The sequence below is a fragment of the Drosophila biarmipes genome, chromosome 3R (genome assembly GCF_025231255.1).
Source record: "Drosophila biarmipes strain raj3 chromosome 3R, RU_DBia_V1.1, whole genome shotgun sequence".
NCBI classification, from domain to species: Eukaryota; Metazoa; Arthropoda; class Insecta; order Diptera; family Drosophilidae; genus Drosophila; species Drosophila biarmipes.
Genome location: NC_066616.1, coordinates 9,294,227 through 9,310,888, shown reverse-complemented (window position 1 = coordinate 9,310,888; position 16,662 = coordinate 9,294,227). Strand labels below are relative to the sequence as shown.

Below are 16,662 nucleotides of genomic sequence, written 5' to 3'. Positions count from 1 at the left end.
TGTAAATATATATAGAAATTAAAGTCTCCGGCTTGTGTATTCTTTCATTTCGTTTTGCATCATTTATTTATAAACATTTCACAAACATCTTTATTCTGGGGGTTTTACACAATTATTTCGTTTTCCTGGTTTCCGTTTTAGGAGTTCTTTCCTTTCGGGTGACAACAATTATTTCAACTATTTTGTAAAATTATGCTACTAATCTTTCACTTGCGCATTTGATTTGCTGTTTTAATTTCTCACCAACGGCTTTGATGTGTTACTGCCGGGTCTAAATGTATCTTTAGAATTTACTTTGTGGTTTTGGCGTTGTTGCTTACTGGGCTGGGCTATGTTCCAGGATTGGACTGCACTGCAGTGAAATTCATGCGATGTTCTGGCCTATTCGGTTCGATTTGGTCTTAGGTCTAACGGGTGAGTGTGATCTTTGCTAAATCCTCTCCTGTCTGGGGATCGGGGATCTGGGTATCTGGGTATCTCGGTATCTCGGGGATTTTTCTTTTTTCTAGGGTGTGAGTGTGCATGTCCTGACTTAGCTCTATAAAGTAAGGTGATTTGCAGTGTTTATTGATTCGCCTTCGACCGCCATCGATTTCGCAACTTCGATTCGTGTGATTTGGTTGTTTTGTCGCTTGTATTTACACTTCTTCTCTAGAAATTATAGTTTGAGTTGCTTGATTGTTATAAATGGGCCATGAGCCGCCCCCTTTTGGAAGATATGTGTTATGATTTATCTAAATTTTAGCTTGCGTTTCTCAAACTCGTTTGCCCCCACAAACTGTGCAAAGATTAGATTCGTTTTCGACTTCGATTGGGTGTCGTTTTGATTTCTTTCGTGTCGTTAGCAAAGGTTAAACATCGAGTGAGTGGTGTAAGTGGTGATTGAGTAGTGAGTGAGTGGATCAAGTGAGCTCAGATAGTGGGTGGTGAATGCAATTGCCGTGGCGCTTAGTAGCTTAGTTGTGTGAATTTTCGTTTAACTAGTCTGGTTTCGAACGGCCTCTTAGGATCTACACATACGTTAACTTAGGATCTACTCGTTCGCATAGTTCTTCTCGTGTTTACATCGCAGTGATAAATGATTTATCCCTATGCCTCTCTTTGTTAATCAAAACCTGTAAGTCTTTTTGGAACGCATCTATATTTATATAAAGTTGTGCACATTTCGTGTTACGATTTCCCGTAGTTGTGTTTCTCGTTTAACCTAACCATTAAATGACATTTACATGCTCTGACCCAAACTATTTACACTGAACTGGACTGCCGCTGCTAGACGAGTTGCCGGGAAAATGATAATTGACCGAATTGGATTGGAGAACGGCAAACGAAGAGCAGCACACAACCTAAGTATGGTTTTCCACTAGAAATAAATGCCGAAAACAGTGTTGCCTCGCCCGCCCCGTGTGTACGACTAATTTAATTGTTTTTCCATCATCTTCGTGATTATTTGTTTTCCTCTAGTACATCGATCAACGCGCCTCCATCGATACTACTTTTCGACCTTCTCGATCTTCATCTGGTTCATCAACTATATGCTCACATTTAAAAACCCTGTATGTTCAATAGCTTCATATACAATACAACTATAGCTAGAGTTATAGTTATAATTCGCGATCTTTCGATATTCTTTGACTAGTTTTGGTTTCTCTTTGCTTGGCACAACTTTTACAACATGAAAGTATCTATAAATATTTTCTGGTTCCGGTTCCGTTTGCGGATCTCGGATCTCGGTTTTCGACTTTTCGGTTTTCTTTATGTTCTGATCGTACTTATGACGCTTGTTTAATGACAACAATTATTATGCAGGGTGCCTTGTGTAGTGTCTATATATTAGAATAAGTTTCAATTGATTTTTGATTTCCTTTTGCGTTTAATTTCTTACCTTTAGGTTATAAATGATAGCAAAATGATAGCAAAAGCATTTCCGAAACCAAAGAAAAAGTTAAACAAACATGAGAATAAAACAGGCTTCAAGTTAATAAAAATATTAAAGCTACTAAAATATTTTATTTGGTTTTATCCGAAGGATTTAGGTTGTTATTGTGGTTCTGGTTCTGTTTCTGTTGTTGCTATGTAGAATTCTCTTTAGTTATAATTCTAAAATTAGAGCTGCATAGTTTATGGTGTCGGTTAGTGCATTTCTCTAATGGGTTTCGGGGAAGAGTTCCAGAGGAGAAGGGATTGTAGTTATTAAAAGAGAGGAGGAGGGTTGGAGAAGGGTGGAAAGCGGGGAGAAGTCTCCTTGGCATACAAAAGGCACTTAAATAACCAAAGATATCTTGGATATGAAAAGAACCGTATATATCTTGATCTTATTTATGGCTTACAATACTGATTTCAATAAATTTATGTGTAGTATTCGTTACGTTAAGGGTCGTTTACTACGTTAAAATATTTTGTATTGTCTGTTAATTGGTTTATGGTTTGCATGTTGTATATTTTAATTTGTAAGTCTAATTAAGGAAATTAACTAGCTAAGTGGTCTCTGCGACCCAATACATAAGTAGGCAATTGTAAATTTATTATAATACTCTACGGAGTCAAAACAAACAGGAATCAGAATTTGAGGGCTTTTATCCCCGTGAGTATAAGAACAATTTAACTACTATAAAAGTCAACTCTAAAATCAAAAGCAAGCCGTTTATAAACAATGAGTAAAGTCTCTAATAAAGATAGGGAAAAGTAACTTGCAGATACCCACCAGTTTCAGATGAACTTATCGTTTAGGAGTAGTTTGGGCAAGAATGCGAAAAGAAAATTCTGTTTTTGTTTCTGTGTGCTTTGAAGGATTCTTCGATATTTTCGCTTCGATTCGATTCGATTTTTATTTACTTCGATGGTGAACATAATTAAATTGAATTTACCTAGATTTCTCGCTTCGGTTAGTTGTTCGTTTATCGACTAAACTTAAATTTATCTACACGCTTTATACAATTAGAATTCGATTAAACTAATTCGCTTAAAACTTATTGTATGACATATTTACAAACGTCGAACGTCCACGACCTCCTCTCGCTGTCTGCGGCTTAACTAACTTAACGCATTAAGTACAAATCAATTGCAATTTCCTTTTAGAACTAAGCTAGAGTCCGGAACAAAACTCGATTATCGTCGATTACCAGCTAGAATAACTAATCAATTGTAACAATTTGGAGCATCCTCAAAAAACAAATCAAGTCAAACGAGTGTCGTGGTGTGTGTTCAGTGTGTGTCTCGTATAATTATCCATAACATTATCTACTATGCAGTCACTCTTGATCAATTTGGCTTACAATTAACTACAATTTTGTCATTCATCGAACATTATTCGCTCTAGTGGAAGTGCCCTGGAGCCTTGCCGGATACCGTTCTTAACTAGTCTGCACTCTTCCGAGACATAGCCGCACGAATAGCACACAGCATCTGCCATGTGGCATAGAGCCCGTGGCATATATATGGCATATGGCACTATCGCAGCGTATCCCTCGATCTCGCTAGCGGTATAATTAGTTAATTTCGTGTTAGATTCTACATAGCCACTGGTTTCAGAGACGCGCCTTAGAAGGTCCTTTAGTGGGTTCGGTTCAAACCATTCAATCAAGGTGTCAATCAAGAAATCAATCCAAAGCATAAGTGGAAATGAAGCCAACAAAGCCATAAGCAACACAAAGCATGAAATGAAGACAACCGAGGTGGAAAGAATGAAAGAATAGGTTAGTACATTCGTGTTGGCCAAGAGCGCCAACCCTTCTATAAAGTAATTGGTGTTTGGCAATAGGTAACGGCATTTACTCATCCTCCTCCTCCCTGAAGAGATATGTGCTCCAGTAGACCAGGTTGAACAGGGCGAAGACCAGCGGGAAGGTGATCCGCGATATAACATCGATTCTCTTGGATCTAGAACATTGTCTTTGGATATTAAACAAGTACGAAAATGCAAATTAATTGATCATCTAAAGATTGGCTTTTTGATTTTTGTGATTACTTGATTGGTTTCATTGTTTGTTTTGGTTTTATCATCGTTTTGAAAAGTTCCAAATTTGGCAATAATTTGTTTGTTTTAAAAGGGAGGGGCGCTAACACTACGTGCTGGAAACGAAAAGTGCGACTTAGTATCTACAGCGGTGGGAAGAACTACATTTTACTGGGGAGGCTCGAATCTCGAGGTCTACAACTAAATACGTGTTTTAAAACAAACAAATCACACACGCAAAATGACTGGAAGGCAAAGCATAAGTCCGGCTCGCGGATTCAATTTCAACTCAATTAAAAACATACGCAAATTGAATTTAAATTCACAGATACGAGTACTTGGCTCCGAGTTCAGAGCTCAGAGTTCAGAGCTGAGTTCGGCAAGCAATTAACCACGTCATTATTGTCGTCATTGAACGTTATTTGATTTGGCAACAAAAGAGACAGCGGGCAAACAGAATCGAACGAACGGCAAGCAAGCGGCAGATATCGGGTTTGGTATCTTGGTTATCGTTTCGGTATCTTTCACAGGTTACTGATTGTCAATGACTGTAGAGTTAGAGTTATGTGGTAGCAAAAGTCAACAAGAGTTAGTGAAAAGAGATACAAAGAATAGAGTAGTAGTAATAGTACATGTTCACAACATCAAAAAGTAAATCCATCAACTACTACGGAACACATATGGAACTAAACGGGTCGCTACTTGGCGGGATCGGGTGGCTCGGCACCCCAGAGCCCGTGCGTTACCTTGTGGGGAACTTGGACAGCCAGGTCTTGCAGCAGTTGGGGCGCTTCGGGGCCTGCATGTGCACCTCGCACTGCAGCCGCTTCTCCAGGGCCAGGGGATCGCCGGGGTGGCGCACCAGCGGCTTCTGTTGGCCACCACCGCGCGCAAATTGCGACGCCGTTTGACATGAAAGTTGCGATTGTAGTCGGATGTAAATGAGGGTCGCAGGTGGTGGTCGAGTGGGTGGTTCGGTTGGTGGTTGGTGGTTGGTGGTCGGTGGGCGGTGGTTCGGTGGTTCGGTGATTCGATTGTTCGGTGGGTCGGGTGGGGCAGAGTGCATTGGCATGTGCGTAATTTGATTTAATTTCGTCGCAATTTTTCAATTCAATTCCGGTCGAGTGGTTTGTTTTGGTTGCCAGCGATGTTCGGCGATGGTTTGTTGGTGGGAGGTTGTTTCGGGTTTTTATTTCAGTTTATTTGTGGTTGGTTGTTGATGTTGGGTTGGTTTTCGGTTGTAGTTGTAGTTGGGATGAGCACGTTTGAAAAAGTTGTTGAATTTTGCGTTTGTTTTTCGGGTTGGTTTCGTTTTGTGGTAATAAAAAGAGGCAAATACAAAAGGAAATAGTTGTTTTAATAGTTTTATCATAACAATTTTGTTTTAGCCAATTATGGTTGGTATTTTGTTAAAAAAAAAGCCAAAACGAGCTGTTACAGTTCCCCCGGCTATAGACCAAAAATAAAGGTTCAGAAAACAGTTAGAGAAGCTTGCGGAGAGAGAGGTAGAAGTAGAGACCACTATCTTCCCGCGGCTAAGACCCCCAATAAACCATAAGCTGCTTTGGGTTTAAAGAGATATATCAAGAGGTAAGTACCATTGCGAACGTTGCATTGCTATCTGTATCGAGCAGATCTGAAGCGGCGTCTAGACTGGCCTGCTCCAGATCGCGGCGCTTCTTTTTCATATTCTCCTTATGCATGTCTGCGGCCCGATCCGTATATATCATAGATATATGTTGCATGTGATGGAAGATGTTTGACAAGAATTTATTTGTTCCACGGCAGTTGGATGATTTGGTTGGTTTTGGTTTTTGGTTTTCGGTTTTGGATTGGATTTTTACAGGTTTTATTGGGTGTGTTAGTTTAGTAGACAGTTAGACACGTTAATACAGTTAGACAGCGATAGTTTAGGCGAGACAGAGATAGAGACAGTCAGAAAGAGAAAGACAGAGAGAGAGTCACACATACAGAAAACGTTAAACAATTCGAAAGGTAAAAGATAGAAATCAGGAGGTTAACCAAATAATACATCGGGTGCAATCATATCGATGAGGTCGTGGCGCAAATCATAGTTCGATCACCACAAATATCGGTGGATACACACACAGTTTGTAGTTATTTACAAGCATTGTAGTACAACAGCAAGGAACCGAACAGAATTCGTAGTAATTAAGGGGAAATTGGACCAATTTGTTTACAATTTTTGGTTTTTCAAACGCGTTTTAAGTTCGTTGGGTAGTTCGTATTGGTGGGTGTGTGTGTGTGGTGTGTGGGTGGCGTGTGGGTGGTCGTATGCATGTCGATGAATGGCGGGCGCACAATGAAATAAGAGAGTAAAACAAAAAGTTGGATTAGTTTGGTACACACGATGGGCCCTTTTGTGGTTAGATATCAAAGTGAAAAGTAAATAAGGGAAAAACACTACGGCTAAATCGTTGGGCTTTCGCTCGGACATATAGATTAGTACGTTGGCGGTACTCTATATGGATATATAGATATAGCCCGAAACAGGTTCTGGTTCTGGTACAGGTTGTTCTGGTTGGTGTGTGCCACGCCGGTCCTGCGTGTGTGAGTGTTCTGATATACGGTCCACAGTGAGTACTCGTGTGTGTGTGATTTATATTGAGTGTGGCGTTGTTCAGAGTTCTTTGGTTGTTGTATGTACAGTATGCGTAGACACTTATGTATGGCTACTATATAGATATGTACGTATATTCGTTATCACTCAGTACAATAAAACAACAGAAAAAAGATAAACACCATCGATTAATTAACATTTATATGTGGTTAAGAAGCATATAAAATTTCAATTACTAGCTTTATTCGAACCTGAACGGGATGCATAGTTCACCAGGGCGAACTCGAGCAGGGCCCCGAACACGAACGTCAGACACACGCCTGTCCACACATCGATGGCCTTCGTATAGGAGACGGGCGGCAGGGAGGCGTTGATGCCCGACGTCTGGGTGGCCATGGTCAGCAGGGTGGTCACACCTGCAAAAGGGGTCGGGTAATGTATGAGCTGCAGTCATGAAGGGAAAAGTTCCTAACTACATGTTAGCTCCCTCTATATCACGAACTATAACGAAGGACAGCACTGAAATCACAGATTGATCACTGCTCATAATATATTCTTTTTCTCAAAGCTCACATTCCTTAAATAATAGTTCAAATAAGGAGAATAGTATTGCAGAATTTTAGATTTAGGTCTGGACTAGATATGTTTTAGTTTGGTCTTAAGATCATATAACATGTTTCCTTTTATTAGATATGGTAACTGATATAATTAAGTGATTTCTATAAGGTATCCATTTAAATTTACAATCTGATCTTGGTAAGAAATTTCTAATAAATTTATATATTCAAATCACAGGATGTTAAAATTGTAATTTTTAATTTAACCCTTATATATTTATATATATTCAAGACACAGGATATTAAAATGGTAAGTTTTAATTGAACCCTTACATAAGTTCTACAAGGAATAGCTCATGATTTTAAAGGATATTTTTAGTTCCAAAAATAATACTTAAAATATTAAAAATAATTTGAAATAGAATGCTAACAATATTTCTACAGGTAAGGACACTCACCCAGTGACACTCGCGCCGGCACTGCTCCTTGATCCAGCCAGAATGATACCCATGATACAATGACCAACATACAGCATGGTATATAAATTTGTATTAAGTAATATGAGAATTCTCGCTTGAATAGTAGATCGACTTTGAGGCAACTGTATTCACCTATGAGTATACAAGGTATATAAATGTGTCAAACTCAAAATGTACGGGAGGATGTCTTAGAGAGGTTTCGATTTTGCAGCTTTTGGCTTTCGTTTGCTTAAGTTTCACGCACACACAGTTTTAGTAGGTATATACACACACAGATAGATATCCAATACATGGTACAAAGAAATGCCATCCAATAAGAGGGAACATAAAAAGTGTCTTGCTCGGAAATTTTGCCAAGAAAAGAAATTAAAACACATTTACAGACGATTTTTCGGGTCGAGACTTTTCGGGTATGTACAAAAAGTGGGTTTTCCGAAACGAAAAGGAAAGCAAAATCAAAGTGGGTAGAACATATCATACAAAGGGGGTGGTGGGCGTTAGGCGGGCTCCGAAAGACATAATGTATTTACAGGAAAACAAAAAACTCAGTGGGTGGGGGAGGAGGTGGGCTGGCACACAGAAAGTGGAAAATTATAAAATCAAATGAAAAATTGCATCATAGGCAAAAAGTATCAACATGAATTCAATTTCTGACTTTTGCAACAAAAATCTTAACGGAAATGAAGTTCGACGGCTTTTGTGTGCTGGTTCTGGTTGTAGGTTCTGATTTTCATTCCGTTCACTTCCGCTCGGAAGCCACGCCCCCGCCCCGCCTCCGGACCGCCCCCGCGGCGATGACCACGCCCCCTGCTTGTGCTTCATTTCCGTTAATTTGTTGGCAAAGCGTTCCATACTCTTCAAGACAAAGTTGTTTATTATTTTACATTCTCATATTTTGTTTTTCTCGATATTCGATTTTGATTTTGTTTTTCGATTTCGTAGATTTGGTTGGATTCGGTGCGTTGAGCGTGTGCTGTTCATGGACTTTTCTCTCAGTGTCTCTATGGAAGGCGGTGCTCATACGCCCTGTTTGCACTCGATTGCTGCGTGTGTGCTTTATTTGCTCGGTTCTTTGGTCTGGGTTTTGGGTCTGGGTCTTTGGTCTTGGTCTGGGTTTGAATCTGGGTCTGAATCTGCCACTGGCTCTCTGGCCTTGCAACCGGCCATCATCATCATCAATCAGGCGATGGCCGCGTTTCGGATTCGGATTCGGATTCGACACTCGAGCGCGTTTCTAGAGTTCTTTGGCTTCGCTCTTTAATTCCATTCAACGTTCAACGCTCATAGAAGATATGAAATTAATAAACTTTATGTGAGCAACTAAGTTCAAGGCGAGAGTTCTAAATTGCAACAACTACGCAACGTCTAGGTGGAAAAAGTCATATTTAGTTGAGGTTAAATATAGTTGAGCTAGGAATGAGATAGATTTTGGTTTTTTGTTTTTTTTCGGGAGTGATGAAGTTCAGGCTCATGCTAACTTATTTGTGGATGGATGATGGGGATGATGGCCCTATTCCGTTCGCTAATTGGTAAACAAACAAACTTTGTGTCAGCGGAATCAGGTGGATTCGGGTGCCTCCCCACTAGGTAAATACGCGATTCTGTTTGCTCGTGCTGCCGTAAACTATCCTAATATGCTGACACACAATTTGCCAACTTGTGGAAAAATCTGGCCCTCTGTTTGCCACCGTTTCCACTTCCTCGGCGGCATCGACGGAGGAGTCTACATCCACATCCTTGTCGCCACCATCACCATTTTCCTCCGCGCCGGTGCAGCGTCTTTGTGCAAGTTTAAACAACGTCGCAGACAATTTCCTCGATTAATTTACTTTCCGTACGGCTTTTGCCATTTTTGCCTTCATTTTCCGTTTCGCATTCGATGGGGAGTCCCCGTCCTCTCCTCCTCGGCTGAATAGTTGTTCGCCAAGGTAAACATTTACTTAAAGCGCGCGCAGATTTCAAAGTGCTCATAAAAAACGGCAAGGTAAACGGTGTGTACGGCTGTGGGTGTATCTACGTTCTATATCTTTTGTATATACACATCGCGGCACGTGTGTGCGAGTGTGCGAATTACATCGTAAAATCTTGGTTCTATGCGTTTCGGGCATTGATAACGGCCCAAAACGATATGCTCATTGAAATGGCGCATGTGTAAACGCCGTCTTATGAAATTCGCTACGACTATATACAAAATGAGTGTGTGTGTGGGGGGGGGAGGGGGTAATTGCGGGTGTATGTGTGTGCAATGAAGTGGTTATGGGTCCGTTTATAATATTTTTCAGTTGGGACCCGGCGCTTATGATATGGTTAGAGCTAAAGTTAAACCGCTCGGCATGCAATCTCAAGGGAACACTTATTACGAATGCAAACAAAACACGCAACGCAGCGAGGAAACGAAACAAGCTGAGTAGTGGGAAAATAGTTAGTAATAGTTATTATATAGTATGCTGGTGGCAAAAATCGGCTCAAGGAAGGAACACTGCGGAACACACACATTCGGAACGCACGTACCCGTGTTGGTTTTACTGTTGCAGTAATCAGTCAGAAACTTCTCCAGTGTGAAGCGAGGTAGGTGTAAGTTCTTCACCACCTGCACGGGGTCGCCCTCCTTCCACAGGAAGACCAAGTCGTTGGTGGTCCAGCCATCTGGGGGGGATATCGGATTAGTGTCGATAAATGTGTAACAGGAGTCAAAATATAACATAGATATAATTATACTAATGATGAAGGTATCCTCTTAACTAGTTGGGAGTCTATCTGTGCAAAACTATATCTAAAATCTGATCTAGATAATGGATAATATTTTAGCAATATCGTTATATAAACCAAAATTTCATGGAACTCTGAAAGCAAGACATCTATCTCCTTGGACCCATATCTTGAGCTCTGCGGAACCAAGTATCTACTACCCTTAATAGTCACATGAAAGTTATATTTCCCTTTACATTATATGACCATTTTGAATACATCTGCTAACTATTACTCACAGCTGGCCATCCTTAGTGAGCAGATCTGTCTGTCCAGCGGGTACAGCTTCAGGTTCATTGGACAGGCCAATGTCAGCGAGATACGTATACTATACAGCACTGAGCCGTTGGGGAAGATGCGAATATACACATTGGGCATGATGATGTTGTGGAAGTGTCCCTCCTTCTCGTTGGAGAAGAAAAGATCGGGCATCCACACGCGGTTCGCCTCCGTCAGGGTGAGATATTTCAGGCGACCTGTGGTTGGGAAGGGAATTACGGTCACGTCCTCTGGAAGATACACCTTTAGACTTCACTTACCCTGGATGTCGTCGAACTTAAGGCGTTCATCCGTCCACTGCTCGCGGAAGGTTAACTGCACACTGTACTCCTGCGGACGTGGGAATCGGTGGTCGGAGTGGGTGGTGGTTGTGGGTGGCCAGAGGAAAATTCTCATTAGTGGACGAAGTAAATTGGGGCTTTGCAGGAATTCAATCTCAACTACAATGCAAATTTCGCTTTGTCGAATTGAAAAGGGAGTTTCTTTCAAGTTTTCTTTTCTTCTCAATGCTTTTTAGATTGTGTGTTAAGAGGACTTTTCAATGGGGGGTGGCTTGCAGTTCGATTTATTTAATTGAATTTGATTTTTGGTTTGGAGGGCTTTAGCTTTACGTTTGCAAAGATTGTTTTTGTTGGAATATGAAAGAGCGAGCAAGGCGAGGCGAAGTAGTTGTTATTTGTATAACTGAGTGGTATATATTGATATTCGTATAAATATATATATTGAGAGTATGGTGGTTAACTGTCGTTTGGCTTGGGTTTCTGCTGGTTTAGAATGTCTCGGCATTGTTCGGGTGGATGGTATATCTTGTCATGGCTAATAAATATTTCATATTTGCACAAAATGCAACCAAATGCCGCATGCGACGTGTTGCACACTCAAACTTCAAAACGGGCAAGCAGGATAAAAGCAGGCAAAAAGCACGTCAAGACAAAAGCAAAACGAGCAGGCGGAGTGGAGAAAAGCAAGGCGTCTTATACATACATTCAGAAGTTTTCATAAACTTTGTTTTCTCTCAACAAAAGCTGAAAACATATTTTAGTTTAACTTAAAAATATCTTAATAGTTCTTGAAAGTGCTTTAATAACTTATGGGAAATGAAGTGGTAATAAATATACTTTTTCTTTCCTCAAAAATATATAACACAGTCATAGGCTAGTCCTTAAGTTGATAGTTAACCCTTATTGGCAGTCATTAAACAAAAATGAACCACAAAAATGAATCAGCTAAGAGTTTGCTACAACGCATGCTTACAAAACTAGCTGGTTAGTTTGTTAAAACTCATGCCATTCCACGAGATATGGGAGTCCAAAAAAAAGTAATGGGATTTTAATTAAAATATCAACGAAATCCAACTAAAATCGCATGGAAACACTGTTGTTTACTAGCAGTTGTTCAATATTTTTCTCGTGATTTAATGAATCCCAGAAACAGGGGAAGTGTTATTGTAAACACTTGCCAATTAAGCAGAGTGAAAACAAATAAATTTGAATAATTATTACAAATAATTGCTTTTTATTTATGACTCGGTTTCTTTTATGCACTTCAACATGGCGCAAATTAAATGTGTTGTGAGTTTTTTGTGCCAGCCGCTGGCTGTCGGAGCTGTCCGCTTTTTACCAGCGTTTTTCCTGACAGCGGAAACCGAACTGGACAAATGGAGATTGTGAATGGTGGTTTCTCCCCACTTAGTTTTTTATTTAATTCCCGCTTTTTGTCAGCATTTGCGGCGCGGTATCTCTTAGTTTCGTACTTACAGTTAGCCCTGTCATAGTACCTAAATGGAGCCGAAGCACTCTCTACTTTATTGGTGTGTGGTAAGCATTTTCAATAGGTTTTATTAAGCCCAAAGCTGGCTGGTACAAGGTGGCTTGAAATGGTGAAGTTAAGTGAAAGAACCGAGAATCGAGAAACGGAACGCAACTGAACTGAATGAGCTGGTGAGTTTGGTGTGGGCGGCATTTTGTGGCGGGTGGCTTGAATGTCGGTGGCTTAATGCTGCTTCGGTGATGGGTGGTGAGCGTCTGTTTTTGTCGTGCGGTGGTTCCGACCTAAGCCTTAAGTCTAGCCTAAGTTACAACTAAAACTTAGTTTACAATATCGTGGCTTCGATTGGTTTCACTTGGCTGGCTGTTGGCAGTGACATCGGTCGGCGGTGGAGACAAAGCTTTAAGCAGGTTTTTGCTTTCGAGTCGAAAAATTAAAAAGTAGAAGTGGACATCAAATAATATTAAGTATTTTACACAGTTCAAGTACAGGGAGTATTTATAAATGTTTGTATGATACAAGTACATTGATATTGCTAACATATTTAGCTTGCTTAGGTTGTACAGGTTGCAGATAAGGATATAAAATGTACAGATCCCACAGATACTGATACTGAACCGAGGAGTCGTCGCAATGTATTTTACACCCATTGACGCCCACATACAGACACACACCGAAGGACACGAATGTATTATTAATGCAATTATTTAATAGGCCCAAATTACTGGATAACTTTTGTAGACACACACACGCACGCACAATTAGAGCAAAGTGAGAGTAAGCGCTTGGGATTTAAGTTTGTATCTGTAGTAGTTGGTGTGTATCTTGTATCTTTTGCCGTGCTTGATCCAGAACTCACCATTTTGTAATCGTCGATTTTCGAAATGGAGCGCAGGAACATGTTCACTTGCACAGTGGTGGCCTTATTATCTAAAATCAATCATCATATCAAAACAGGTTCTTCTCATTCATATTTTTCCTCCTTCCTTACGGTGCACTTTCCTTAGCCTAGTTGCGCTTACTAGCTAACTAACATATCATACGCTGGCTTAGCTTCTACATTTTCGATGAATTTTATGTGTGAACGAAATGTATGTTTTTCACGTAATAAACCAAGAGAAGAACTCAAAATCAAACGAGTAAACAAATTGAAAAATCGAATCAAATGTGTAGAGAAAAATGTCTGCATGGATCTCATTGAAGAATGAAGTTGGTTTTTTGTTTCAGTTTGTTTCTGTTCAATATTCATATTTGTATCAATTAAACTCTTAAAACGTATTTAGTTATTTTGCCAATTGGATTGGTTTATTCCTCGATTTGTCTGTGTAATATTGTGTAATTTTTTTGAAAAATGCATGCCACACATTTTCAATTAGTTTTCCTTCTGTTGGCTGGAACGGATTTATTAAATTTTGCATTTCCAAATCTAAAATCATGGATAGTTTCTGTTGTTTTTTGTTAAAGGGCGTAAAATAAATGGATTAACTTGTTTGGAACTAATTTTATTCGGCGAAATTCCTTTTTTCATGGGGAATCGGGTTGGGGGACACACACATACAAAGCATACGATAAAAATGAACAGTTCACAATTGAATTTATTGTTTCACTAAGTACATAGAGTAGCATAAATTAAACAACATTTTTCATTTCACAGATAGTTTTGTTAGTAAGCAAATGGCGTAATCAAAATAAATTTGTATATAATTATTAGACCGAGGCTAAATAGGCGGATTGCACCACTCATCGCAGTTATAAATAGTTCGATATGAGGTTTATTAATTAATAATTATTAGAGAAATTTATAAATTTATACAGAAAGGTAGAGAGATAGAAGTAAGGAAAAGTAGTCTAAGTTCGGTTATTTTATGTTTTGAAACAAAGGGATAGAGGCGATAGACGGTGAGAGAGATAGAGACTGTGTGGGAAAGAGATCCAAAAAGACATTTTTTCACAATGTTTTGTACTTCTTTTGACTGACTACAAAACGGAAAACTGAATGGTTTATTTTACAATTCGCTGGCATGAGTAAAGAAAAAGTAAAATGCAGTGAGTTAATTCGAGTTACCAATGCAAAATCTAATTTGAAATGCAATTAGAAAACATAAACCAAACCAATCGGGAAATTTAGCTTTAATTTTTCTAAGAACCCAAACCGAAGGCAAATCTTACTCAAATCATACAACTCAAGTACGAAATCAAATCACATCGATAGTCAAACAAGGTGTTATGTATTATAGATACCAATATCGGATAGAGTATAGTACGTTAGCATATATATAATATTTTCCATGTTTATACATATAGTATTGTATTATATCGAGTGTCTTGGTTGCTTTCCCGACGCCTGACAGCAGTAACTCGAGTGGAGGAGCGGAACACACAGAACAGAACAGCCTATCACAGAGGGGGGGTCAACACTTTGGGGTCTCGGTTACCTAACCGGGGGTTACGACTTGAGCATCCACTTGCGATTCGGGGGCTATTCAGGGGGCTTGTCTGACTTTCTAGCGGGTTTGAACTTTTGGATTTGAATGTTTGCCGAGGCGCCGACTTACCATGGTTACATCATCGATTTTCGATATACTCCTAACGAATATGTTGACGCGCACCACAGCTGGACCATCTGCAGGCGATACATGATAGATAGACATATTCACCGATTTGCACAATACTTTCAATGTAATATACTACAAATTTTAACAGCTGCCGCAGGGTCCGACCCCAAAAAACAAACTTAAAATGACCAGAGGTTGCGGGGCCGAGGCTGGAGGATGGAGGGCACCACCTCGCATATTTGGCAGAGGCAGTCCTTATGCCTTTGGCTGCTCCCTCTGTAATAAAGTTTTATTTTATAGCCTTCCTCCCGGTTGTTGTTTTCCTCTTCCTTTTCGCTTACTTGCTAGGATACAAAAGTTGCTTAGCAAGTTCGCTTCCAGTTTTGCTTACAAAGCTAAGCTAAGTCAAAGAATATTTTCTTCTCGATTTTTGTTTCGTTTTGTTTGCGTTTTTTATATACCTAAGTTAAGCTAGAATTTATGTACGTTACTAAAGTTGCGTTGTTTGTCTATGAGTTGTTTTTGTGACCTTCGAGGGTGGCTTATAGGGGGTGGTGAGCTGGGGTGGTAAAGGTTTGTACGTGTGTGTGGTATGAACAAAATACGGAGGAATCTGAGTGATTTGCTTCCAAATGCCGAGGGGCAACGTGGCTTGTGCTAATTGTTATGCCTTAATAGTTAATATTTATCGAGCTGGCAAATATATCGAGTACATATTGATAAGCTTATGTGTCGTTTTTAATGGCCATTCCCAGTTGGTGATTCAGGACTATAAGTATGCGGATGTAGTTGTGTTGTGCTATATTTAAATATTTACGCGGCTTTTACATTGTTAATGATGTCATTGCTGCGGCAAAAGTCAACATGGCAGCAACAAAATTAACAGCAAGTGAAAACAAAACTTTTTTGTTAATTAAACTGAAACAAATACGATTTGAAAGGGGAATACTTTCGGGCCGAGTTTCGCTTTATTTATGCTGCCAACTCTTTTATTTGTTGTTTAACAATTTTTTTAATTAATTGACAATAAATATAACTCTGAGAAACGTTACCAAGCTAATATAAATGGCTTTCAATAAAAGCACTTCATGAGTAAAATAATTTTATTTCAATATTATTAATTTTATTTTACGAATTTAAACATCAGCTACTACATGGGCTATATAGTTTTTAATAGATTTTTAAATTTTTAAACTTTTAAATTCATAAAACTCAATTGATTTTAACCACTGGGTTAAGTTTAAGTTTACAAATAGTCCTGGAAAATGGAGAGGGGAAGGCCACTTGAAAGGGAGCCCGAAAAAGTATGCAACCCCCTTTTTTTTATTTTGAACTTGAGACGGTATATGATGAACTTTGAAAGGTTATTTGCTCTTCATCTTAAATAAAACACAACGAACGCTGTTATTGAAACGAACGGAAACGGAAACAGAAATGTACAAACAGGAGGGACAGGTACTGGTACAAACTGCCGAAATGTGGCAAAAATCAAACGCAAATACTTAGCATCGGATGTAGATACGCATTATATATATGGTAGGTATGTATCGAGAGAGTTAGAGAACGAGTCAACGCAAAACGCAAAACAAGTGTGTGTGTTACAGGTGAATAGTGTTGGCTATGTGTTACTTTTGGTGTGTGTGTGTGAGGTTGCAAGAGCTACCAAGACAACTTTCGTGTTTTCTAATTTCTTGATGAGGAGGCACAGTGAGATAGCAAGAGACAGAGCAGAAGAATCGGTTCA

General features: G+C 39.5%; 1 protein-coding gene across 12 annotated transcripts in view; it reads right to left on the bottom strand.

Annotated features, from left to right (window-relative positions):
* Nucleotides 1-32: 32 nt before the first annotated feature.
* LOC108031476 (glutamate-gated chloride channel) overlaps nucleotides 33-16,662 on the bottom strand; it is a 35,685-nt gene continuing 19,055 nt past the window's right edge. For 3 of the 12 annotated variants that reach the window (XM_050888357.1, XM_050888361.1, XM_050888359.1), the window contains 9 exons: nucleotides 10,857-10,926; nucleotides 10,557-10,793; nucleotides 10,081-10,215; nucleotides 7,549-7,701; nucleotides 6,770-6,949; nucleotides 5,551-5,657; nucleotides 4,699-4,823; nucleotides 3,772-3,888; nucleotides 33-3,547 (listed from right to left, as the gene is read on the bottom strand). In XM_050888357.1, coding sequence (XP_050744314.1) covers nucleotides 3,538-3,547; nucleotides 3,772-3,888; nucleotides 4,699-4,823; nucleotides 5,551-5,657; nucleotides 6,770-6,949; nucleotides 7,549-7,701; nucleotides 10,081-10,215; nucleotides 10,557-10,793; nucleotides 10,857-10,926 — 1,134 coding nt within the window. In that variant the 3' untranslated portion in view covers nucleotides 33-3,537. Of the gene's footprint in view, nucleotides 3,889-4,698; nucleotides 6,950-7,548; nucleotides 7,702-10,080; nucleotides 10,216-10,556; nucleotides 10,794-10,856; nucleotides 10,927-13,222; nucleotides 13,294-14,918; nucleotides 14,987-16,662 lie in introns of those variants that run through there. The other 9 variants (XM_017104941.3, XM_017104946.3, XM_017104940.3 and 6 more) reach the window with 9 other exon arrangements.